This window comes from Eutrigla gurnardus, assembly GCF_963514095.1.
Source record: "Eutrigla gurnardus genome assembly, chromosome: 2".
Classification (NCBI taxonomy): Eukaryota; Metazoa; Chordata; class Actinopteri; order Perciformes; family Triglidae; genus Eutrigla; species Eutrigla gurnardus.
Window position 1 is genome coordinate 12,247,196 of NC_139916.1, and position 25,667 is coordinate 12,272,862.

At 44.2% G+C, this 25,667-nt stretch overlaps 3 protein-coding genes across 4 annotated transcripts; all 3 read right to left on the reverse strand.

Annotated features, from left to right (window-relative positions):
* Nucleotides 1-245: 245 nt before the first annotated feature.
* On the reverse strand, nucleotides 246-4,502 carry lmod1b (leiomodin 1b (smooth muscle)). Of its 2 annotated transcripts, XM_084029396.1 has the most exons (4): nucleotides 4,213-4,502; nucleotides 3,759-4,066; nucleotides 739-2,442; nucleotides 246-654 (listed from the first exon to the last, which is right to left on the reverse strand). In XM_084029396.1, exons 2-4 carry the CDS (start codon nucleotides 4,044-4,046, stop codon nucleotides 628-630), a joined length of 2,019 nt encoding a protein of 672 aa, XP_083885522.1. In that variant the 5' UTR covers nucleotides 4,047-4,066; nucleotides 4,213-4,502; the 3' UTR covers nucleotides 246-627. The 2 variants fall into 2 exon arrangements, with proteins under 2 accessions (XP_083885522.1, XP_083885521.1); XM_084029395.1 differs by having other exon boundaries at nucleotides 3,759-4,295.
* Nucleotides 4,503-5,319: 817 nt separating this feature from the next.
* shisa4 (shisa family member 4) lies at nucleotides 5,320-11,060 on the reverse strand. The gene is made up of 5 exons (XM_084027273.1): nucleotides 10,836-11,060; nucleotides 9,507-9,684; nucleotides 8,225-8,343; nucleotides 7,963-8,142; nucleotides 5,320-7,188 (listed from the first exon to the last, which is right to left on the reverse strand). Exons 1-5 carry the CDS (start codon nucleotides 10,912-10,914, stop codon nucleotides 7,148-7,150), a joined length of 597 nt encoding a protein of 198 aa, XP_083883399.1. The 5' UTR covers nucleotides 10,915-11,060; the 3' UTR covers nucleotides 5,320-7,147.
* Nucleotides 11,061-12,390: 1,330 nt separating this feature from the next.
* On the reverse strand, nucleotides 12,391-23,854 carry ipo9 (importin 9). Its single transcript, XM_084026119.1, has 24 exons — nucleotides 23,603-23,854; nucleotides 21,193-21,254; nucleotides 20,976-21,062; nucleotides 20,687-20,888; nucleotides 20,500-20,588; nucleotides 20,313-20,399; nucleotides 20,098-20,217; nucleotides 19,800-19,900; nucleotides 19,637-19,695; nucleotides 18,872-19,023; nucleotides 18,683-18,781; nucleotides 18,256-18,362; nucleotides 17,775-17,914; nucleotides 17,401-17,563; nucleotides 16,517-16,743; nucleotides 16,154-16,302; nucleotides 15,877-16,005; nucleotides 15,450-15,725; nucleotides 15,182-15,348; nucleotides 14,482-14,615; nucleotides 14,269-14,388; nucleotides 13,790-13,900; nucleotides 13,572-13,648; nucleotides 12,391-13,267 (listed from the first exon to the last, which is right to left on the reverse strand). Exons 1-24 carry the CDS (start codon nucleotides 23,760-23,762, stop codon nucleotides 13,157-13,159), a joined length of 3,129 nt encoding a protein of 1,042 aa, XP_083882245.1. The 5' UTR covers nucleotides 23,763-23,854; the 3' UTR covers nucleotides 12,391-13,156.
* Between the last annotated feature and the right edge of the window lie 1,813 nt (nucleotides 23,855-25,667).

Sequence of the window (25,667 nt, forward strand, 5' to 3'; positions counted from 1 at the left end):
ACCCTGCCTGAGATGCCTTGAGATTTGGCGATGAGACCCACAATCAAAGACCACCGTGACCTTTTTTCTCTCTTTTTTTTTATTGCCCAGATTTTCAGACCGCCATATTTGTTAATTCCCTGATATTTCCGCCATCTCAGAATTCCCAGTTTGAACAGATTTTATAACTCTACGAATATAAGGTGGATTCCCTCTCCACAAATAAATAAATGGTCAATTTAATGTCCACTATATCGCTGATAAACTTTTTGTAAATTATAATTTCATCATGAGTTATTATTCGAGTCTCTTTTTAAATGAGCTCACTGCACACATTCAGACGCGTACGCAAGCCCACATGTTATATGATCAGCTTCATATTATCTAGTGCAAATAACCAGCAAAGCGTCAATATGTACTGAAGACTAAACAACCACAACACTCTCTGCAGTCGGGTAATAGGGAGCCCTGCATCACTCATTCTCCACAGAGTCCTTTGGTCCAGTGTTTGAGGGGAGAACTCATAGTGAGGGCTGGACGTCCGACCGATGGGCATCTTCCTGTTTCACTTCCTTCACAGTTCTCCGCCTGGGGAAGTGTAGAGTTCATCTCTCTCTTCTTTTTCACTTCATATTGCATCAGGAAGTATTACTGCAACCACTTTGGCACCGGCACCTGTGGGGGGAAAAAAAAATCAAAAACGTGAGCAAGCTGAGGTACGTTGTTGCCGAGGCAACCCATCCATAAACCCCGCCTCACCTTCTTGAGTTGTTTCTTATCGCTCCCTCGGATCGAGTCAAGCAGTTGGTCCCTTGTGTTCTTACTGCCGCCGGGGCTTTTCCCGTCCACTTTCCTCTGCGACACCGGGGTCAGGGAGTTCCTCAGGGCGTCTACATCCAGCATGGGAGGTGGGGGAGGCGGAGGTCCACCTCCGGGAGGAGGCGGGGGCGGCGGTGGACCTACGGATCCTCTCTTGGGAGTCAGCTTCGGGGAGGGCATGGGCGACGGTATGGGAGAGGGTTTTGGAGAGGCTCTGGGCGAGCCCCTCAGAGATCCTCCGCCCCCCACCTTGGGCACCTCCAGCGCCCCCTTCTTCTCCCCGTTGGCCTGGGCCTGCTTCTGCTCCTGCAGGCGCCTCTGCCTCTGGCGGTCCATGTTGCGACTCAGTATGTTGGTCGTGGTCATCCGGGGCCCGGCCAACTCAAAGTGATAGCCCAGCTTGAGCAGCGTGGTGTTCTCCTTCAGGATCTTGGTCATCTCCATCTCCGTCTTCCCGCCGCAGATGTGCCGCTGGTTTTGAAAGCGCAGCTCGGTGAGCGTGGCGTTGTGCGGCAGCGCCTGGATGAGGGCCAGGATGCCCTTGCCGGTGAGATGGTTGGAGTCCACGTTGATGCTGGTGATGGTCTTGTTGTGGCGCAGCGTGCCAGCGATGGCGTACGCCACGTGGTCGTCGGCGCGGCAGTTGGCCAACGCAAACTTCTTCACGTGGGTGTTCCTGCGCAACGCCTCGGCGAACTCCATGAGCGTCTTGGTCTTGATGACCTCGGAGTTGTTGACGTTGAGTTCGTCGAGGGCGGGGTCGTTGCTGCGAACCTGCTCCATCAGCTCGTCGAACATGCTGGCGTCTTCGTCCTCCTCCTCTTCCTCCTTCGCCTTGCTGTTTGGGCTTTTTTTGGCCACACAGTTGCCAAGTTTCTCAGCTTCCTCTGGTTTTCTAACTTTCTCCTCCACTTTCTTCTCCTTCTCCTTCACATGGTCGCTGTGGTTCACCAGCTCCTCCCTGTCGGTTCTTTTCTCCGCCATGTCATGTTTCACCTGCACCTCAGCCCTCTCCGACGGCTGCCGCTCCAGCTTCACCTCCGGCTTGTTTTTATCTTCGGCTCTTTTCTCCTCTGCTTTGGGCTTCTTCTCCTCTGATTTACTCTCCGGAGTCGTGCTTTCTTGCACTTTGCTCTGCTTCTCCACCATTTTAGAGACGAGTCCCTGCGTCCTGAAGCCCTCAGATTTTCTCTCTTTTTCCTTCCCCGCGTCCTTCTCGTGTTTTTCCCGCAGCTTCGAGATAATGTCTTTGGTTTTGCCCTCGTCTCGTCTCCTGCAGTCGTCTCTCCTCTCTTTGCCGTCGTCCTTTTTTTCTTGCAACTTAGTGATCATGTCCTTCGTTTTGCTCCCTGTGCTCTCTCGGGTTTCTCTTCTGTCTCTTGTCTTGTCCTCGTGTTTCTCTTTGACCTCCTCTTTCCCGTTGCTCTCCTTGCTTTCCTGCTTCACATATCTACTCGAGAGCCGACTTCGCTCCTCTTTCAAGCTTCCGGGGCCTTTGCCGTTTCTGTCGTCCGCCGCGGCGTCTCGTTCGTTGGAGACGCTTGTTTGTCTCTGCAGCCCGACTGTCACGTCGTCGTTCCCCTCCTGGCTCAGGCCCATCTTCCTCAGATACTCCTGCTTCCGGCTCTCCTTCTTGGTCTCGCCCTGCAGGAGGACGAATATGAGGAGTATGTCAGAAGGTAAAGCAGGTATATATATCTGGGTATATCTTATATATCGGGTGTAAGAAGGAACTGCGTCAAAGGATGCAGATAAAGATGGAGGCTTACATTTTGCAGAATTTAAAGATGTCTGTCACAATTATAATCACTTACTTAGTTTATAGCATAGACGTTGTTCTTAGCATGTAGGATGTATTACATGGCATACACTATCACCCATAAAGTTTGAATCAATGTTTTCAGACACAATCCTCTGTTTATTCCTATTTAAATGCATCAGTAATGACTTTTGACCAGGTGCAATGATTACATTATGTGTCCCAATTACCCAGGTGGAATTATTCATACATAACATTTGTTTCTATAAAAGACAAGAATAATTATTCCAACTTCATGGGCGACTCTATATATATATATATATATATATATATATATATGTATATGTAGTATACTGTATTATTTTCTTTTCCTGTCAAACATCACCTCGTCCATCTGCTCACACACACACACACACACACACACACACACACACACACACACACACACACAGAGAGACAACACCAGACTTGTGTTTACAGTCAGCAAACGGACGAGGAGTCATTTTCTTTTTTTATAGTGCGGCGATACATTTGCGGCGAAGTGTTTGATTTGTGAGTGTCCATCTGTTTTGCCGTGTGAGGCCCGAGGCCCTGGCAGATGTATCCTTAAAAGGCAGTGAGCCGTAGGAGCAATCAAGCAAGGAATTCCATCAGGCCAGGATTAGGACGCTCCGCAGGGCCTCCGCTCCATCCACTGAAGTGCCTCTCTCTTTAAAACACACAAACCTGCAGGAAACCTGTCTTCCCCAAAGACACGTCCAAACCCAAAAGAAAAAGGGTTTGGGTGTGTTTCTGGTTGTCGTTTCTTTTTTTTTTCCGCTTGCAAGAAGATGAATGTGAAATGCATGCAAGCAAAACCTCCAGAGGGGGAAAACAATATTTTTCCTGGCACAGAAGCCAAGTCTGAACTATTTATGAATTGATGGGACTCGAGGTGCATTGGGGTCCAGTTGGCGATCCAGCAGAGTGAAAGATGGCACATTAAAGCTATCATGAGAATACCTCGGGGACAGTGGCTGTTACATAATAGTGTAATCTAATACAGCAGAAGTGCATACACTGATGTTTGATTTGATGAAATCCTCTGAATTCAACCATCTGCAGGTCATTTTTTTTATAAAACACACTCAAATAAAGACATCTTACTGGTCTTAAGTCAAACCTAACCAACATGCCACTGAAAGCAGAAGGATTCACAAACCTCAAACGACTGCTCCCTCTCACCGAGCCTCCCTTTGCGGTCACCCTCCCGTCTGCCGTCTGGTTTTGCGTCCCGTACGTTGTTGCTCGTGTGTGGCGCCGTGGCTTGGCTCCCCCCCTGGTCGACGACCTTCCCATCCTCCGGCTTGATGTCGGGCACCTTCATCATGTCCTTCTCCAGCTCCTCAACCTCCTCGGGGGAGAGGGTGGACAGCAGGTTGTCCAGGTCCGGGTCTTCGCTGACCTGGCGGCCCGTGCGGGTCAGGCCTCTCACCTTCCTCCTGGACATGGTTGCCTATCTGAGGGACGCTACGCCAGTGGAGAAGAACAGAGAGGTTTGGTTTTTTGGAAAGTGCTGATGGTGTTAATACAGCAAAGCTTTCTCCTATGTGGAGAAGATGAGTATTCCCATAGGTCAAAGCCGTCGTCCTGCTGGACGGTCGTGTCCCGCTCACCAAAAAGCCACCAGATGCATCAATCCTGGGCGCAAAAGGAGGCTGGACTCCCGGTCCTGCAGCGAGGGGTACCAATGATGAACTGCAAGAGGCTCGCATCATCAAAGTGGACTGTGAGGCTGGGACATTCTTTGAAATCCTGTGAAAGTGCATGTCCATATTTAGTTCAGGGTACACACTCCTTTAAAGGCAATGGGAAGGGCTGAAGTTTACAGAGCTGCCAAAGCAGAGTCACACAGACTTCCTATTACACAATTCATGTTTATATTGAGACCAGCACCTAATTTCTTGTTTAGTAATGAATCCGTATGCGATCGTTTTAGAGCTCCACGTTACAACTTTTTGCCACAGTGAGAACATCGGCTTTTATGTGAAGATGTTTTTTTCCCCCTAGCGTCTTGAGTTAGCAGACTCCCAAGGTACAAGTTTAATTTAAAATATCGTTTTGTTTTCACACCAGCAAGGGAATGATTCAGGGTGAAACAGATGAAGGGTGCTAAAAGAAGAACAATATCTGGCTGTTTATTACACCAAAGGCACGAAAATTCAGAGAATTGTTAAGATTTTAAAAGCAGCATTAACAATGTATTTGATTTTTTAAATAAATTACTTGAAAGTATTTAAAAGTTGTTTAGAATGACAAAATGTCAAGATGTTAGGGACCAAAATTAATTAACTAAAAACGAAAACGAATTATCAAAAACTAAATAAATGAAATAAGAAGAAAGTTACACTATAGGTAAAATCTTAATTAGAAAAATAAATATAAAATGTATAAACATAAGTACGTAATGGTGTAATTTCTATTTCTAGGAAATGTTAAATTGTCACATTTGTAAGGCAAACTTCACAAACCAATATTGCATAGTTTGCGCATAAATATACTAATGAGAAATAATATTTATTTTAGGCTTATACTTTTCTTTTGGACTAGATGCTGCTTGTGACGACAATAACATGAATAAATTCTGCCAAACGTTTGAACATATTTCACATTGTTTGGAGGTTAATATGGACATCTAGTGGTCAAAACTATGTAAATACATACGAACCCTTTTAAAAATGTTTTATAATTAGATTTCTTGAAAACAAAACAGAAGACAGTAGTATTTTACATTCCAAAGTTAAAATTTATGTTAATAGAAATAAAAACATTTTTCCCATTCACTTTATATTACAATGTCATACCATCAATATGACAACAGACAAAAAGCCACCTAGACAAGTTATTTTGCCGCCGGGTGTCAGTTCCAGTAAACACACTCATGGAGTTTAGAAGCACAAATCAACAGAAACATCATTGAGCAAATGTCAACTACCGGTACATATGAAAGCATCTTACAGTGTTCTTAAACAAATCTGTACAAATGGAGGAAACTACTTATGCTTGAAACTCGCAGTAACGGTTCTTGTTTGGAGACAAGATACAGCAGTTAAGTCTCAAGAAAGGTCTCAGGCTTCTCCGATACGTCAGCATAAACGTTTTAAAGGTTGAGAATGAAGATAATTACCCGACTGTAAGTAACGTGCTTGAGATGTCACGTTTTACAGTTCATACATCCTACAAAGTGCACAGGGCTGTCCAAGATGCTAAACTCCACCCACTTACAGAATATTTACAGACTACAAGCCCCGACTTCACTGGAGCCAAAATCTGTACCTTTAAATTGAAGGAATGGTTTCACATTTTGGGAAATGTGCTTTTCTGGTGGAGAAACGCCTCATGAGAAGATTGATACCTCTGTGACATTGGTATTGATCATCTCCAGTAACTGTGACTTTAAAGAGGGGTGTTCAACAACATGTACTTTCTCCAACAGTAGTGGTGTTTGGCTTTAGCTCATCCACAAGGTGAGAACCCATTCACAGTAACAGGAGCCCCAATAGTAATAATAAATACCGAATGTAAAGATGCAAAAAAATATATATGCTAAAACGTCATACGTTGTTACAATAACAACACACCATGTTTAACTTGTTAAAATATCATAAAATATTCAGCTGAACAGATTTACAAAATACATATTTAAATAGTTAATCCCCCCCCCTTTCATGGTTAATATCTGTAAGGCAGGACATTTTGTTTTAGCCAAGCAGCATGACCTGCAACTCCCCTGATATGTTACAAGAAATAAACATTTAACATGACTTTCACTGGAAAACATCCTAACATTATGGGATTTATCTAAAATACGTCTCGTTTGTTTTAAACTGGAAAAGAAGCATGAGAGGACAGAAACCTGACTGGGTTCGCATGCTGATGTCGAGGTGCAACATTAGTGCAGCTACTGTGACCTAAATTAGCTGAGTCGGGTACAAAACAAGAGGAGACAAAGTTGAACGGATGACTCAAGCCTCTCACACAGAATTAGGAGAACCATAAAACACTTTAGGCCATCTGTAAGACTGCCTTTGAGCCATCACCATGCAGTTTGTTTTTCACATTAGCCTCTAGCACATCATGAAGGAAAACATCAAATAGAGAAAGAAAGACGTCATGTTGTCATATTCGGGGAGCGTGTGACCTGGAATGTAGCCTGAGGCAGTTTATCAAATTTAACAAAAGTGAGGAAGTAAAGCATGTTTTCCTCTTAATGAAGAGGGAGTGCATCATCATTTGTGTAAATCCCTTCTGAGTCCTCTCCTGTTGAGACACCATTCAGACGCCTCCTCACTTGGGGATGGCGTGACGGCCTCTGCGAAACCCGCCGGGAGCAACCGGGCGTCGGGAACAGGATTTGACTTAAATACTCCAGAAAAGTAGGACATCGTAAATAACATAAAAAAAACCTTAAAGTGCCTGCTGCTAGTCGAGCTGTAGCGTTTGAGTGTGCGTCTTTGAGTTCCCCTTCGAAACAGTCCTTGCCCTCAGTTGCGGTTCTTTTCCACTGTTTGTGTGTGTGTGTGTGTGTGTTAGTGTGTGTGGACGAGCCCATCAATGACCAGGATACTGAGGTGGCGAATACGGTGGAGGGGCTGAAAAATAAGCAGGCAGAAATATTAAATAATATCAGACCTTCAAGCGTTACTACAACTATGTTAAAAAGTAATTTACAAAAGAATCACCAAATTCAGTAAGTCTCATCCTCAACATCCTCAACAATAGATTTAAGTGGAGACTGATGCTGCCATACAAATGTAACATTTGTGACAGCACTAGTGGAGCCATGGAGTCATTAGAATTAAAAGGGTTTATGCCCTTGGTAGCATGGCAATCTGCCTTTTAAATCAGATATCTTTGAAATTGACCTTCTTGACAGCTGCTGGTGCTAGAGGGCAGTGTCCAAAAATAAAGTGGTTGCTCTCCGTGGAGCATGAATGTCATCAGTAAATGGCAAACGGCATTCATGGCAAAATACCTATTTGTTTTTTCAGATTTCTTGTGAAATTTATATCCGATGTTGGCGCTACAGTAACGATCGGGGAGTCACCAAAACCTCCCTCAATCATTTTTTATGACAATCTGTCCAGTGGTTGTTAAAATAATTTGTTCAAATTGCAGAAAAAAAATCATCACCATCGACAATTCTCTGCTGCAGGCCTCTATCCACATTCTCCCTGTGTGTATTGGCTCCACCAAGGGAACAGTGTCATATTCAACGGGTAATATTAGACGTATAGAAACACTTCCCTTTCCCAGAAGTAGCGAACATCACCTTTATTTTCTACAGCATATTGTGTGTTTGCATTTATTTATTACTAGGACACTAGCTGTTGTTACAGCAGATCAACAAAATATCAAATATTTACCCTGGCTGTATGCAGGATCCATTAGGTGTGGTGGATAAGGTCCAGGCTGCATCATCGGGTAGTGTGGAGGCATGCCAGGATAGTGGGGCGCCATTGGATAACCTGCATGTGGTACCAGTGGTTTTCCATAAGCATCATACATGGGCTCCACTGGATAGCTGGCCATGGGGATGTGCTGGACTGTGGGCCAAAAAGTACAGACTGCTGTGAAGGACACCATCACCTCAAGGTTCTGCACGGGCATAAAGAGTAGAGGCCTCACCATCATAGGGTAGCCTGCCCCTCTGCTGCCTCCTCTGGCAGCAGTAGCAGCAGACCATGGTCGCAATGATCGCCACAAAGAGGAGGATGGAGGAGGCGATGCCTGCTAAAGTGGTGGGGCTGGGAGGAGAGACAGAAGAGGGCTTGAGTTTCAAAGCATTTCCTTCCTTCCTTTGATCATCCAGCCTCGCGTTGTTCCTCCCATCTCTATCGCTCTGATCACGACTCGCGTTACAGGATTGAAACAGCGACGGCTGTGATGTCACGCTTTGGATTCAGACACACCGTTTCCCACAGACTGACCCTGAAACATCTGAGTTAACGAGGTAAACGCTGCAACCCTTCGTCTCTACCAGATTCCATCACCTCATCGTCTCAGTGAAAAGCCCTCCGTTTCGGCGCAGCCTCTGCCGCCCACTGATCTGATCTCCCACAGGGCTCAATGAGCTGCAGGTTGTCTGCTTGCTACTGGATAGAGACGGATGGTTTCCATTGCTGTGGAGGCCATGTTGCAGTCTCTCAGGTACAAGCCTGCTTAGATCAGCACTATGAGATCCCTCACAGGGGAATAGCTGATATGATACAACAACTAATGAGAACAAGCTACACTGTGGGGACCAAACAGGGTCAGTAAGTAATGCAGCGAGAGGGACATTTTAAGAATGACAGAATATTTTCTATGTAGAATCCTCATACAAAAAAGATTTTTCACCACAGAAGTGATGCATTATACACACAAGACACCTAACCTCTACGTCACTAAATTCCATTACTTCAAGTGCAATTCTTCTATATTTTTGGCAAGTCCCTTATCTTCTCACCTTGTCTGTGATTATTTGTATCTCAATATCGCAATGTATGCATGGGTTACAGTATATACTGCATTTTATTTTAATTTTGTAATGCTGATTGTTGGAATAGTGGAAAGACTAATCAGGACATGCTTGATGAGTTGTATTTTCTTTCTGTCCACTTGAATAAAGTTTGTTTCCCAACGAGTTAACAAGGCAAGTAAACCAGAAGATGCTGAGAGAGATCAGATCTCTTGGTCAATATAGCACACACTTATTTCTTCAGTGAAAAACATTTGACATCAGCACTGATTGGACATCCACATAAAAAGGTGGCAGCTTTTCCCTTAAAAAGTATCTGTCTGCCTTCAGCAAACAAAGGATATTTGATCCTGCAGTGATCGCCTTGAACTGCAAACAAACACTGTCTTGTGTCATCGTGAAGGAATAAATAAGTCATTCAATTAAAACCCTGCTGTTGCTGCCCCCCACCTGAACTGAAAGAGCATGCAGCGTTTCTGCTCCGTCTCGGTGATCATCTTGAAGGCGTCCAGGCAGCAGTAGCGGCGTTGACATTTCCCACAGCAGAATGTTATGAGAGGGCAGTCAAAGCCGTTGTGCCAAGTGCCGTTTTTATCCACATACCACAGACAGTCCTCGTGCCAACCGCCTGCAAAACAAACACAAAGTGTGAGGGCAGCTGAAATTACCAAGGGAAATAAGGAAGCAGCAGGTAAAAATACAGTTTTTCCTCTGAATTTCTTTTTATTTTCCTGCTTACAATCACTCAGTTTGACCGACTAGTTTCTGTTTTTAAACGCGCATATCAAAGTGAGAAAAACCTTGATTGTTCAATTATAGATACAGCTTTGCTCAGCCTTCAGGAGAACATAAATATCTATTTTGAAAATGTACTGGCTCATCTTTCTTCCAGGCCAAACACAGTCCATCTGTAGCCTGTAAGGCGACAGTGCTAACCACTACATCACTGTGCTGCACAGTCATAATGTATTATTCAGCTGTGGTAGAGCTGGAAAACCGATAAGGGCTCAAGTATGTACCCAGGATTTAAAGGGCTTGCATGTCTGAATCTATTCATTCTAGGACTTAGACTGTTTTTCATGATCAATTATCTCCTTTTTTCCCTGTAACATAAGATTATAGAATATAAATACATTCCCATCACAATCTCCTACAGACCAAATGTGTTCCCCCCCATTAATATTTTGTCCAACCGAACAAACAAATCTTCAGTATATTATATTCACTAACAATATTCTCACATTTGCTATCAAAAACCATCAAAAAAGGACGGTGTTTTTCTTTTTTTACCACCGTCAAGGACAATTTAATCACACTTGTATGTGCAAACGTTATACGGTTTGATAGATTGATATAAACGCTGACATGTCGGAAAAATACGATTTTAACACTATTTGGTAGCTAACTTTTTTTATATTTAAGTAAAAGAGACAAACAAACACATAACTTAGTTAAACAAACACACAGAAAGCAGTACGGCGAGTTCACAGAGGGCTGGACAAATGGCTGCTAGCATAAATCCTGTTACCGTTAAACCGTTAGCTAGAGGAGCAGCTGTTAGCCGGGATCTAAGCGTTAGCTAGCGCTGTAGACGTTAACCGGGATCTAAAAGTTACCGTTGAACCGTTAGCTAGCGGAACAGACGTTAGCCGGGATCTAAGCGTTAGCTAGCGCTGCAGACGTTAGCCGGGATCTAAAAGTTACCGTTGAACCGTTAGCTAGCGGAGCAGATGTTAGCCGGGATGTAACGGTTACCGGGATGCTAATCCATAATCTTACCCTCAGTGGAGCCGAGGACGACGTTGAGCAGCGACAACGTCAGCGCGATGAGGGCCATGTTGCCCGCTGGAAATATCATCCTCGTCCTGATTTTTGAAAAACACCGAGCGAGCGATATTTGAAAGAAAGTGTGTGTACGAACGAGCTAACTGTCGTCTACAGACATTGTCCTAGCTCGGGAACAACATAGGTGACGAGCGCTAGTGTATTTGTCCAGATGATGAGGTGACGCCGTCTACAGGGTGTTGCCTTCACGTGCAGCCTCAGACGTCGGACAAAACAAACTTTCCATCAAGCGCCAGAACGTTTCGGGATCGCAGTCAATACTCATCCTAAAAGTAGGCCACTGTGCATACTTAGAGGCTTTAGGTCAGCAAAAGTAGGAAAACATTCATTTTAATTCAGTAAAAGTATTATCAACAAAAGTGATAAGTATCAAAATGGTTAATTTCAAAGTCCTATATTATTATAGAATATTATTATTCTGTTTTAGCACTAATTAATACAAGAGAGCATTTTAATGTTGTAGTTCATCAATATAGAGCCAATTTTTTTAATGTGTGGCATACTGCTGGGTAATGTAGTACGGCACCATGTTATATATCATATCATGTTTTGGTATGTAAAAATTAACTAGTAAGTAACTGTCAAATAAATTAGGTGGAGAAAAAAAAAGTACTTTATGTATAGGCTAAGCATAAATTCACATAAAATGAAAATACTCAAGTAGTATCTCAACATTCTAAGTACTTGAAATATAAATTCATAAAACACACTGGTCAGTCCAGGATTCATGGTGAACACGAACAGAGGCATGTAGCCAGCCCCTCCCCCTTGTGGGAAATCAGTATAAAAGTTCCCAGACATGCATCTTGAAACACAGGGTCGAGCATCACTAAACAAAACCTATTAAAATCTGCTTATACAGCTGAAGCAGCTAAATGGAATTCAGCCATGATCAGTTTTATTTATTTAACCCGTGGTTTTCCTGCTGTGACGTCACGTGTCATTCAGGACAGTTTCATGACGTTTAATGACATCACATTATTTTTGGCACAGCTCGCCCATAACTTCAACCCCAAGACAGAACTAATCAATCAGAATAAGTGAAAACATGAATCATGAACATGAATCAGAAATCCGCTCTAATGTTACAGGTTAATATTGTCACCTCATTTTTAATCATTCAACTCTTAACCAGTATTCTTTCATCACGGTGTAGCAGTATATAAACATTAAACTGTTTATTATAATGCACTATAATGTACTTGTACGCAGATGTGAGTTAGTTAACTCCTCCGTGTGCATGCATAAGTGGAGGCTGCTGTATATAAATATTACTTACAAACCATAATTACACCTTGAACCCTCAGTTTTAATTTTCACCAAATTGGTCACAATAATGTCTATGATGTACAGTAACAGTAGTCGTGTACTGAGTGGATAGAACATGTATGTTTTCTGTTTAACATATCAGATTTAAATTAAAAATGCTTACTTTAGTCATTTATTTATTTTTTTTACAGCTCGGGGAGACAAGAGAGGAATCTGGAAATCAATCTGGAAATGTCCTTTTTGGACTTTTATTTAGAAATCGTTTTCCGTCCCAAGTTTCAATGGGTGTACAAGGAAATGACAAGGCTTAATCACCATAGCAACAGTGTGAATTTCCCAAATACCCACCGAACCCAGAGGCCCGACAGCTGGTCGAAGAGCTTTTCATTTCCTGTCAGAAACAGTCGCCGTCTTTCTAGAATATAAAAGGCCACCAATGCCCCCCCCCCCAAAAAAAAGATCAGGATGTTTGTTTTTGTTTGGATTTCCTTCAATCATTGTAAAGTCTCTCGGAAGTGGTTTTCCGTGTTGCATTTAAACGCCGTTTGTACAGAAACGCCAAAAAAATAACAGGCTAAGTTACAAACAGGACGTGGCAAAATAGTCTGTTTATATTTCATGGTTCACCTGTCCCGCCGTGAAGCCACAACCTTATTCTCTCGTCCAGTCTGAAATTACTCTAAAAATGGTGAGTCCTCTCCGACCTTCTGCAGGAACGAACCTGCGCAGTCTCTCGGCTCTCCAACCGCCCCTCCGCTTTAACATCTGCAAAGTCCTTCATCCCATCACAAGTACACAGAAACAGGGGGAGTTATGGATAAGTGCATGTCCATTTCTTTTAACCCCGTTTCCTTCCTCTACAAGGGTCATCGTCCCATTTCTCCTCCTCTTCTTTGCTCCGTGTAAATTCATCATGAGCGCATAAGTGATGGGGCATTAGGAGAGTTTCGATGGAAGAAGATGCGTTGGAGTGACAAGACGGCGGGCTAGAGGCCGATAGACTGCAGGGTTTGTCTCTCCACGGTGGTGAGGTGGCCTGAGAACATGCTGTAACACGGCTGCTGGGCAAACTGTGTCAGGAAGTCTGTCAGGTACGCCTGGCAGGAGACAGGTGAGACAGTGCAGGTCAGTTAGAATGACATCAGTGCTCTGGAGTCACAGGAAATAAATCAAGTCAGAATTATTCATCAGTAGTTGCTCAAATTGCATGCAGTCTACCGAATCGCATTGACCTGCAATGGCATCCTACTATAGACGTCCAACATAAAACCCACTCCTATTGCCCAAATCTCCAGCAAAGTGCTTAAACCGAGATCCTCTACCTGGAAGACTGTCTCCCAGCTCGTTAATCACAATTTTGAAGATGAGGCATGTGGAACAAAGAGTTTATAGTACGTGTACCTGCAGATCGATCTGATATAGGGGGTCTTTCAAGGCGTCTGGATCGTCCTCCTCATCGTCCTCATAATAATCATCATCTGTAAGACAGGAACACAGCAGGAAACTAAGTGACCTGAAACAAAGTTCTACGCTAGGAGTCAAAGCAAAAAGCAGAAAAAAAAGAAAAGGAAAAAAAAAAAAATACAGGAATATCTGAGGCACTGGGGAGATACGAGTACCGTATTTGTTGGAGGCGATGAGATCAGAAAGCAGCTGCCCTGCAACGCCTTCATCCTCCTCCTCATCGTCATCGCCCCCCTCGTCCTCTTCCTCCCACATGCCGCTGGAATCTGAGACAAACAGTAGGTGGTGGCTGAACATGTCTGCTGTCGCGTTCGTTAGTTTACAGGAAACAAAGACAACAAGTCTGCATTGCAACCTTCCAAATATGACTTATCGTTACACTTCATTGATACCCTGAGCAGCTTTGCTCCTAAATAGTCCAGATGGGTCCAAAGTGCAGGACCCTCACTTCTGATGAAACCTTTGACCCTGAGACCTCGGATCATATCAGAGGTTCCACTGCAGAAAGTTGAGATTCTATTCATGTCCCTAAAAAGCCATTTGTCCCATCAAAGCTTCCCAGGGGAGAAACATCGAGGGGAACCCCTGATCTTTGGAGGTCCGAGCTGAAAACATTTGTATTATTTGTATTCACCTTGACTCCAGTCGGCTGCGTTCGCCCTGCTGGCGTTTGCCTCCACGACCGTCGACAGCTCATTGATGATCAATTTAAAGATCTTCACTAGCAAAGGAATGTTGGTCCACCTCTCCGGGTCTGTGGAGGAGGCAATAAAAGAGTGAAGACCTGTGTGGACGTGATGAGATGTACACATTCGACTCTCTCTAGTGTCGTCGTCGGCTGCCTTACTCTTGGCTGATTTGGAGCGTGTGCGTATGCCGTCTTCGGGGCTGTAGATCTCTTCTCCCTTCACCACGATGTCCTGGAGGCGCTTGTCATCAGTGTTGAGACCGTGCTGCAGCAGCTTACAGAGAGCCACCGTGCTGCAGGAAGTCACAAAAACAAACATGACATGTGTGGCAAGGCTGAAGGAAAGAAAGGAATTAATTCTGGTCAAAGACTAAACAACAGAATTTCACTGATGCCAAGTACCCAAAACACAGCATCATCATAGATTCCAAGAGCCACAGTGCCAGCATTTTTAGTCCAAATGACAAGAACTAGTTTGCCAAGTGGGGCTGCTTAACCGATTCATAAAGCATGCAGATGAACCTGTCCCAACCTGTGTGATGTCACATCTCCAGACAAGTGAAATAATCACAATTGCAATTTTGACACCGGATAACTGCAGATTTTCCTCTTTTATAGGTGTTTTATTACCCGATATCAGACAGAATTGTCAGCTGGTTACACGTACGACTGTATAAATATAAGACAGTCATAGTGACGTCATTGGTTTCTGGACGGAAGTTATTTATATTTGGAGGATCAACATGATGTGACCGACTGGTCGAGCCGAGTCGACACTAGCATTAGGAGGCCACCGACACACCACAAGCTTATAGAATATATGTGAATATATAAACGATGAATGAAAGTGTTGTCTGACCTGACTTTACCCTCGTACTGTCCGTAGAAGAGGTGCTGCCTGCTCATCCACTCGGTCATGACGAACTCCAGAGCCGGCTTCCCCGTCGGCCCGGGAAGACTGCACAGGAACTCCAACAGAGGCTCCAGCTGGGAGTGAACCAGGTGGGCAAACACCATGATGAGAGACTAGATCAGAGAGAATAAAGACCAGGTTACCAAACACATCAGGAACAGGTTTGACTGAAGTTACAGCCACACATAGCAGCTTTGTTACCCCTCCTCCTCACCTGCATGACACTCAGAGTCTCCGCTTGCTGCATCTTGCTCAGGATCGCTCGGAGGATCTGGTCCAGCTGTTCCCCTAGCTGGGTTCCCGCCCGAGAGATCAGCGTGGACACCAACCTGCCCACGAAGGCAGCCGTGAACTCGGAGGTCCGGGGGTCCAGCAGCTGGTTGACCACCTGCATGACGTACCAGAGGCCGCTGTTGCCCTGCTCGTCCCTCCACTGAGCGATCGGCTCGAGGGCGACGGAGACGTACGCCCGCAGACACTCGCCTCCGTTCTGGAGAGGAAAGTGTTGACGGAGCAGGAAGTAAAAAAAGAAGACACAAGAATTATTTTTTTTTGCTCAAAACCTCATCTTTTGCTCAAAACCTCATCCTACTGCTGAGTTCAATATGCTCGCGTCTGGATGAAACTAGGTTGGCCTTTACCTGCATTAACGTGTTGTCGTCGGTGCGTAACGTGCACTGTGCCACCACGGGGAACGCCTGGCACACCAGCATCTCCGAGAGAGGGGGTTTGGTGTTTCGTACAACCGTGGTCAGGATGTCCATGGACGTCTGACGTGCAAACAGAGACAATTATAGATTTAGTTATTAATCTCAGGGGGGGACAACTGATGATTACGCTGCACAATGGAGCTGATGAATTTGGGTTTTTGTCCGAAGTTTTAGATGAACAACATCGCTATGACCACTGTCTACTTACAGCACAGAGTCCGGAGGGGATCTTGTCGGAGGGAGCCTGCATGATGCTGACCAGCGTGGGGATGAGACGCATCTGCATGGGGCCCTGGCAGCCTTCGATCTGTGCCAGCTCCTTAAAGATGTCCTGAGCCAGCGACGCCACCACCGGGTCTGAGGAGAAGCGAGGAGACGGGGCCTCAAAAAAGATAGAAGAGACAAAACCACTCTATGCGTCGCTTAACTTTAACATGTCTATATCAAACGCAGGGAAGTCTGAAAAGACGCTACAGAAACTTGAGAAACCGAATCCAGATAATCGGTTAAAAGTATTAAAGACAGTGTGCAAGTCTGATAGAGGATGTGGTTAGAGGAGCAATAGCAGTACCATTATTGTATTTAAGGAAAATAGCAATGGTGAGGGGACAGATTTTGTTCTCGGCGCTGGTGGTGAAGGCAGGGTCGACCGTGCAGACGATGCACAGGGTTTCCATGACGAGGGTGAGCACCTCGGAGCTGAACTGGGCGGCCAGTTGGACCAGTCCTTCGAGGATGCTGGGGAGGAAGGGCTGAAGGACGTGGGTGCTCTCCGACAGCTTCAGCTGATCACAATACCTAGAGAACGACAGCAGACGTCAATGAAGAGGCAGAGCATGTGATCCTTTCACATCTTCTAAGTGTAAAATAAAATGTTATTTTCAAATTGTTTTCGTTGCCACAATCATATTCTTTTAATTAATTCTCTGATTGTAAAAAAAACAAACAAACAATGTCATGGTGTGGATAGGGACGTTAACTTATTTTAGCCACATAAAAGAAAAGCCCATCTAAGAAAAAAATGTGTTTAGGTGTATGTTATATTTAGAATATTGGTATATCTTGCATTTATACAATCTGTTTCTAATGGGGAACTGAAAGAACTCTTCAAAACACCAAAGCCTGGTACCTTGGGCGAGGGCTTCAGTTCCCCATCAGAAACAGATTGAATAGCTGCAGTTATACAAATATTCTAAATATAGCGTACACTTAAACTCATGCAGATTATTTAGTCTTTTAGGAGACTAAAATATGTCTATTTTATGCAATTCTTTTGACATTTTAGGAAACGCATTTGTTCCCTTTCCTTGCCGAGAATTCGATGAGAATATCAATACAACTTTTTGTATTAATTCAGCGTGAAGAGTGAGAAGAGCCCTGCTCATCCACCACAGACTGACTGCCTGTACTGCAGGTTCTGGCTTTCTGGAAACTGGTGGAGAACAGCTCGCTCACCCCCAGATGGCCCGGACCGAGGAGATGCGGACGGAGGGCGGCTGGCTGTCGTGGAGGCCGCTGACGGTGGCCTGGAGGAACTGCTGGATGAGCTCGGGAGACATGGCTGCTGTGAAGCGACTGGCCGCCCAGAGAGCCCGACCGAGGAGGAACGGAGACGCCGCTGGTCAAGAGAAAAGAAAACATAACATATGGCGGGGAAGAACAACACAATAGAATATTTCGTGTTTTTTGTAGCAATGTGTTCCTTATGAGGAATTGAGGAGTTTATAAAGTAAAAAAAAAACAATATAAATCACCAGAAATGAATTAAATTAAAGTCAATACTCTTGTGCCATATTGTTGATCACTTCTACAGTCAGTTTCGGACTCACCTGCCAAGTTGAGGTCAGCGAGAATAACGTTGGCCAGGAAACCATGCATGTCAAACTGGATACGACCGTTCTTCACGTTCTCTGTGATGATGGTTTTGACAGATCCCAGAGCCAACATGCAGGCCTCGTGAATCTTCCACCTGGTTAAAAAAAAAAAGCATAATTATTATACTTTTCTGACTTTAAAAGGTCTGCACTGGTGAAATTACAGCAAGAACGCAGCACAAATTCAACAAAGTTATTTGGTATTTGGGTTTTAAGACCAGATGCTGAAATGAAGTCAGATAATATTAATAATAATAATATGTTTATTTGATATAGCACCTTTTACAAACTAAGTCACAAAGTGCTTCACTTGATAACAATCGTTGAAATAACACCCAAACAAAAAAAATAGCAAGCAAAGACATAAATACCACTGAAAATACATTTTTTTTAATGAATTAAAAAGATATAAAAAACAGAGCATTTAGAGTCTCACCAGTGCTCGTTGCCGGTGTTTTTGGCCTGCTCTCCCTCCTGGAGGTGTCTGGTGGCTGCCGCCGCCAGCGCTGCTGCGCTCTCATTCTGAAACTCTGCAGCGACAGCCTGCAAGCAGAGGTCAAAGGTTAGCAGCATTCTGCACACTCCCAAGGAGAACCAGAGGTTCGCAAAGTGAACCAGATGAGCAAAGAGGTGCTAAGAAACCGCTGCAAACGTAGAAATGCCGAGACATAGAAACCGATCAGGTTAGATGTAAAAACAAAATACCTTTAATACTTAAGGTGATTTTAAGGAAACGCAGCTACACAAGATTTAGATTTCTGAATGTATGTATAATTTGGGCTTTAAATGTCACATTTCCTCCATTGTGTTTTTCATCTAAAAGTGTTGTGAATTTACAATAAGAGTTGTAGGTTTTATCTCACCAGCAGCAGGTCCTGAGCAGAGATCCTAACAGAGTAGGAGAAGGTGTCGTCATCCTCGTCCTCCACAAACTGCTGTGGGTTCGCCGTCCACACTTTGATCTGAGGGGGAAACAACAACACTTATTTTACAGCTCCAATTCCCATCGACGGCTGTTTCAACCCTCATGTGCTGCGGCGGATCCACGTCACCTGGTCCTCCGTGATCTGCATGTACAGGATGACGTAGTAGATGAGTTCGGGCAGGGCTTTCTTCACCGTGCTCTTGAACTTGTTGTTCTCCAGCAGCGTGTGGACGAACTCAAAGATGCTGAACACCAGATTCTCAAAGCCCAAAACCTCACCTGCAAAAAAAAAAAAAGAGTCAATTAAAATACCAGAAGTTCAAAAACACGCTCCGAATACAGAGCAGTATGAAAATTTCATGTTGTGATTATCCTGGTGGGATTCACGATGTTATCCCGATTGCGATTTAAAAAGGGACAGTGCACAATAAAACTTTAGCCTTATATAAAACAAGGAGATTGCACCAGGTTTTTAGCAAACTTGCTATTTTCCACCTGTAGTCTCTGGGCAGTTATGTGGAATAATACATTACTAACAACTCAATATAGATAGAGTATAAAAACCTACATCATAAAATTTTACAATCATCATCGATCCCCATCCCACCTAAAAAAAAACTACATTTGTACAAAGTTACAACAATAAATAGTCATTCCCTCCCACCTCCTGTATAATCTAAATCTGAATGGTCTTACAACTCTAAAACATATTATATCAAATCAATCAAATACGGTTCCGTTTCCACTTTTTCAAGTCAGTTATCTCATTCAAATTCAAGACGATCAACTTATTGCGAGTGATTTTAAAATCCTACGTTGTCCGATCTCTATCTGCCAATGCTGCAACCTTTCAGTCCAATGTTACATATTAGTAGTAAAGTGTTTATCTCACCATCCGAGTCTATGGGATCGTCCACTTCCTCCGTGTAGTTGACTTCTGTTCTCACATAAGTGAACATACGGTTAAGGAATGCTCACCTACAAAAAATCTTTTAGTTTTCGTCAGCAGCAAAGAAACGAGTAGCCAACATGCAGCCTGGCTTTTTAAAGGATATAAAGCTGCACTTTCAGTCAGTGTGTTCCAGACGATGGGTAATATCTGCTGCATGGACGACACCATGGGTTTGGGGAAGTTCCTCACCAACACCGTTACTGCCTGGGACAGTGGATGACAAAGATCACACATTTAAATCCTCATAATAATTACAAACCACTTCTCATATTTGTTTCCTGAGTGGATGAATATATTGTGACTAACACTTCCCTACGTGTCGTAATCACTCTCAAAATGCAACATTTAAAAAAAGAAACACCTTAAATGCAACTTGAACTAATGAACGACGACTCTCTCACCTTGAGGACTTCCATCTTGAGGCCGCTGTCTGACGAGGGTCCGTCGGGCATCTGCAGAGCCTGCACAAACGCCTCGGTGAACTGCTGCACCACGGGGAAGATCAGCGCCTTGGCCGCGCCCTACCAACACACACATTTACCTGCTAGTCACTTTGTCAAAATGAAGTCGCTTCGGAGGGTCCGAGAGGAAATTAACACACTCGTTTGGGTCTCACCTTCTCGAGCTCCTCGATAGCGCAGATGAGGTTGGCACAGGTGGTGAATATCTCCACTGCTCTGGATCGAGTACGAATGCTGTACACCTGTAACGGTTATCTCGTTATCCACCCAGAAAAACAATGTCACACTAAAAAATAAATACCCGTAGAATAATTAAACCATGTCAAAGACTTGTAGGAATACCTCGACCATGGTGAAGATCTTGTACATCTCAGGTAAGATGACTGGAGCCACCAGCGGCATCTGTGTGTCGGTCACCTCCCTGGTAAACTCTGGAGATGAAACAGTATATATATTAACACTGCCTCCCCTCTTAGAAAAAGTAACGTATATGTATTTTTAGGGGGTTTGAGTGCATTTGATCATACACCTGTGAGGACTCTCATGGCCCCGTGCACGGCATTGACGTCTCCGCTGACCAGCATCTCCATCAGCAGGGTGAAGAGCTGCGGCCAGGCCTCGGGCCAGTCCCAGTGGGCGATGGCCGACACGGCGTACGCAACACTGGAGCGGACTTTGCTGATCGCCTCCCGCAGACCACTCGGCAGCAGCTCCCTGATGGCGGCTTTCGCCTGGAAGGGGGAAAGACAGGGGTAAAAATAGAAAAACTTCTGCGAATAGCAAAAAATGTAATGTACTTACGGTGAAGTATGGCTTACCTGCTCTGTAGTTTCAGGAGGCCTGAACTTCTCTGACTGGGAACACCAGTGTGTCTCCACATACTGCTTCAGGATGACCGATGCCAACTGCAAACCCAGGACAACACATATACGCCACGATCAATAACGCGCTAACTTTTATTTGACACACACGTGTGCGGGGCTGGACGTCCTTTTGCTCTTTTGCATTTGTTTTTTTGTTTTTTTTAAGACTCACCTGACGGATTGCGAGCGCTCCCTGAGGGTCAACTGTGAGTTCTGCCAGATGGACACCAAACTCTACAACAGCAAAGACCAAAAAATATATTAATTTATAAATGTAAAAAAAAAAAAATCAGATTTTTAATGCGCATTGGGATAAAAACACTCACAACAATCGATCGTGGTGAATTTCCATTATCGGGATGCTCATAAACATCAGCCTGAGTGACTTGAAAAAGCTATCTAGCTCGCCATCATGGTAGAGAAGTGATAAATAAAGCTGAATTTAAAAAAAAATCCAAGCCACAGCATACAGTCGGACACATACACAACAGTGTACAAATATAATAGATGTCTAGGTACGTGTTGTGAGTCTGTGCACTAAAATAAATGACAGCATTGATATTATTTGGTTCCTAGGCTAACACCAGTGCAACAACAGAGTAGCTACACAGCTAACAGAGCACACTGGTTTTGAACCTGGCCTTGACAGGCATGCAGACTGTGTGTGTGTGTGTGTGTGAGTGTGTGTGTGTTAAATACAGTTCGGGATCAGCATCGACCTCAGCTCTGATCCGGCTCTCTCTCACTGGGTTTTACTAGGTGTGACATCAGGCGCCAGAAGACAATGTTAGTGCTGACAATCCTACAAAAGGTCTGCCTTAGAGAGGGGCCAGCGGAAAGGGTCGACCTCGCTGCGACGCCGCAGCACGGCCGACAGACAGTGTTCACAATTAGCCTTTCACCCGGGGCACGAAAATCGCCGGACAGACAATGGAAAGTCTCGTGGAGTTTAGGCTGCAGCCACTAGCTCCTGTATCCATCTGTAGCCACAGAATGGGTTCGTTATGGGTTTTATTTCCACAAACTGACACCAATGGTTGTGTATGTATAGAGGCATGCCGTCAGGATTATGTCCATGGTACTCGTATAGTACATCAAGTGTATTATGAGGCCTTTAGCAACCACTTTGATTGGATTTTAATTAAAAATAGAACAGGAAAACTGTTTGTTCAACTGCGTATTTACCTCCCGGAGTACAGCAGAATGTGAGTGTGAATGGTTGTTTGTCTCTACATGTCGGCCCTGTGATAGACTGGTGACCTGTCCAGGGTGAACCCCGCCTTCACCCAATGACAGCTGGGATCGGCTCAAGCCCCGCCGCGACCCTGAATACAGGATAAGCGGTAGACAATGGATGGATGGAGTACAGCAGTACTTATTTGCTTTCATTTTGCAACCCAAACGTGTGCTTATAATAATCATAAGTATATGATAACTCAATTCAAGCCTCGAGATGTGTTCAGGGCCTTTAGTTAACTTCATAACTTGTGTGTGAGACACAATGTGCCACTATGCTGGTATCACTTTACATTTTAGTTTTAAATACAATCATAATTAAAAACAGGGATGTATAGGGAAACATTTTTCTACACAATATGGACAGGGATGTTTCTGCAGTCATGCAGCTTGATCAGATAACTGTACTATTATGGTATGTTTGTAATGGTATGAAGTATGAACTGTATGACAGTAGTCCTCTTTTTTGTCTTCCCACTTTAGAAGACAGGGATGTGGGATCCGCAGGCAGGGGTTGACGTCTTCGCGGGAAAATCTGTCATCGGGCAGTGGTTGCCATAGCGACAACAGGAATAAATTAGGTTTAGGGAATGGCGTTAAGACTACTTGGAAGACGTCTGGAAGTCAGCTGGTACACACTTTATCGCTGGTAAAAAAAACAAAGTGTATAAACTTGTTTCAATAAGCCGTTGGTCGTGGAGCCGTTGCTGTCACAAGTGACGTGTTCAGATTCCAAAAGCGCTCGAGACCAGAAACTGGCGTGTTGTTGCTAACGCTACAGAAACTATTCATTTTTGTGTTGTTTCCAACACATAACGTTCAATAACGTAACTCAACGCTAAGTGGACGTTTTGATGGGGTAAGTGAACCGGTGCCCACTGTTGCTGTGCTGCTGAGGCCGTCCTGGGGTCCTCACAGCCCCCCCTCCTCCCTCCATGTGCTTAACGTTAACTTACTTCAGCAGCTAGCGTTACCGATCGAGTTTTAGCTGGGACTTGTCACTTTGAGCAAGGCAGGGCAACCGCCGAAGAGCTCAGTTAAGGATAGCAGGGTCTTTTGGTGAGCTTTCAAGATAACTTGCTCATCACTAACTTCTGAGATTATGGCCTTTTCGGGGGGAGCCGACACAGTTCCCTCCCAGGCTAACGTTAGCTCCTTCTAGCTAAATCGGAGTTAGCATAGATACAATAAGTAGACAGCTGTCCCCGCGTGTTGCTCAGTCTCTCTCTCCCACCGGAGGTGACCCATGCCAGTAAAACGAGCGAGAAACACCGGGCAGCTAGCCGCCGTTTAACTCCCTCAAACTAGCATTCAGCAAACAACCTGGCTACCACTCATTCACTCACCCTCCGTCACTTCCAGCACTTTGATCTGCTCCTCCGCGGCGGCGCGCACTTCTTGAACCGGGGACAGGATCGCTGTCAGCGTCTCGATCAGAGCTTCTTTTAGCCCCTGCTGTACCGGGCCAGTGGCCGATCCGGACCGAGCACTACCCGCCGCACTCATGCCTGCTGTTAGTTTTCACCCGCAAGTCCCCCTACAGAGTCAGTCCAAGCAGCACCGCCGCCACCCGGGGAGGAGGAGCAGAGAGAGCCACAACCTCAGAGGCGAAGCGCGCCAATGCATGGAAACGTAAGAGGCGGGGTCTTTGCGGGGAGGAAGCACATTTTGTCGTCCCTTCTGGCCCACGTGCTTTTTTTTTTTTTTTTTTTTTTTTTGGTCTTTGTTTTTTTAAACTCTGGCTCCCTCTTGTGGAGCGGGGGGAAATGACACTCAATAATAATTGGGAAATGTTAAAGGTTGATTATAATGTATTCAGAAACACTTGAAATATTTGTAACATACCGATATAGCGATGAATAAATCAAATGCTCTCACATAAAATAATCTAAAAAATATAAGCGGTGACCGTGGAAGGACTGTTAAAAACTCCAATCAAAAAGTCTGGCAAAAATTTGTTCTGGGGGAGCGGCTTTGAACAGAGATCTGAAAGGGGGGCGGGATTTTGTCTGTTCCATTCTCCATTCTCATTGCAATAACCCTATATGCACTAAGTTAGCATAAACAAATGTTTTTCCCCCCAGTTTGGTGTGGAAGAAACTTGCCCAGCCTTCAGAGCCCTGACTCTCAACTCCATCCAGCACCATTGGGATGAATGAGGAAGCATCTACTATGCAGATTATAGCTGCAGCTGTTTGTGAAACCCTCAGTTAACAGCCATATTCTCACCTGAGCACCAAGATGGGTTTCCACTTTCATTCTGGACTTCTTCATTCTTTTGACAAGAGTAATATTAAACCGCTGTGAAACAATAGTGCAATTCTTTGTGAGGCGTGGCTCTCAGCCTGCGACTCTGGAAGTGTCAGAGGGTCTTGTTACCGAAGGAGGAACTACCAGCTTCAACTTCATCGTCCTGTGGCTCCGATAAGGAAACTGGAACATCAGCAAGGAGACAAGAATGTGACACACTTTTGTTTCCTCTTCAACCTCTGTGATTTCTCTGGATCTTTTCTGTGTGCTGCAACTAGGAATCTTCATCCAGGAGCTTGTCGGACCAATCTTAAGACCATGGTATAGTTTGGATGTTTGGAAATAACATAATAAGAAATGTTGGTCCTTTTGCAAAATGAAGTGTGCCAACAATAAGTAGTGCATGAACAGAACTGGCTGGATTAAAACTTGTTTTTAACGCACCAAATGAGCGAATAAGCTAAATGTAGATTTAACAAAACATGTATCCTGATATTTATGTCCCTGTGTCTCTCAAGAGTTGTTTTTAGTCAGTGCTATATGCAGATTTTAAACATTTCATTTAAATATTTGTACGAAATGTACTGGAAAAGATGACACAAAAAAATACTGAAAACAATACACAAAAAACCCTAAACCAGATGCGGTTTCTTGTTTTGGAGCTGAAATAAATCCCTCTTAATGCTGCAGCCTGTGTTGCATTATGGGAAACCCAGGTGAGGAGGTGTTAAAACATAAAAATAAACAGTGAGTGTGATCTCTTCTCTCACATTAGCACTGCTGTAGATCTCGGAGGATGAATAATAATTACATATTGAAAGTGCGTGTTCCAGGAAAGCCAGTCTGTGTGTTTTGGGATATAGTGGGTTGGTCTAACAACCTTATGTATCCTTTGCAAAGCGTTTTTTTTTTTTAATTCTTTTATAAAATCCCATTTCCGTGGCATCTTCGAGACCTACAATACTCAATAAGGTTTTGTCTTTCATAGTGGATAATAAGTGGATCATCCTTCGAGGAATAACGCCCTGATGCCATCTTCTTAGCAATCATGGTGGAGACCATATTTATATCTTTGACGAGAAAATCCCCAACAGAGACGGGAATCTTAGGGAACAGGAGAACTTCAATAAAATGCATCCCTTGTGTTGTAAAACGTGAGAT

Bases quoted from the DNA above. Each gene is read 5' to 3' on its own strand.
- lmod1b (XM_084029396.1), bottom strand. From the start codon at position 4,046: ATGTCCAGGAGGAAGGTGAGAGGCCTGACCCGCACGGGCCGCCAGGTC. The intron at 2,443-3,758 runs GTTTGTGAATCC...GTCCTCCTGCAG, and splicing joins AGAGGGAGCAGTCGTTTGAG to GGCGAGACCAAGAAGGAGAG. The intron at 655-738 runs GTGAGGCGGGGT...TTCCCCCCACAG, and splicing joins ATAAGAAACAACTCAAGAAG to GTGCCGGTGCCAAAGTGGTT.
- shisa4 (XM_084027273.1), bottom strand. From the start codon at position 10,914: ATGATATTTCCAGCGGGCAACATGGCCCTCATCGCGCTGACGTTGTCG. The intron at 9,685-10,835 runs GTAAGATTATGG...TTTGTTTTGCAG, and splicing joins CGTCCTCGGCTCCACTGAGG to GCGGTTGGCACGAGGACTGT. The intron at 7,189-7,962 runs GTAAATATTTGA...CTTATTTTTCAG, and splicing joins GGATCCTGCATACAGCCAGG to CCCCTCCACCGTATTCGCCA.
- ipo9 (XM_084026119.1), bottom strand. From the start codon at position 23,762: ATGAGTGCGGCGGGTAGTGCTCGGTCCGGATCGGCCACTGGCCCGGTA. The intron at 20,589-20,686 runs GTGTATGATCAA...TTTCATCTCCAG, and splicing joins GGCCATGAGAGTCCTCACAG to AGTTTACCAGGGAGGTGACC. The intron at 13,901-14,268 runs GTGAATACAAAT...TGTTTGTCTCAG, and splicing joins CGCAGCCGACTGGAGTCAAG to ATTCCAGCGGCATGTGGGAG.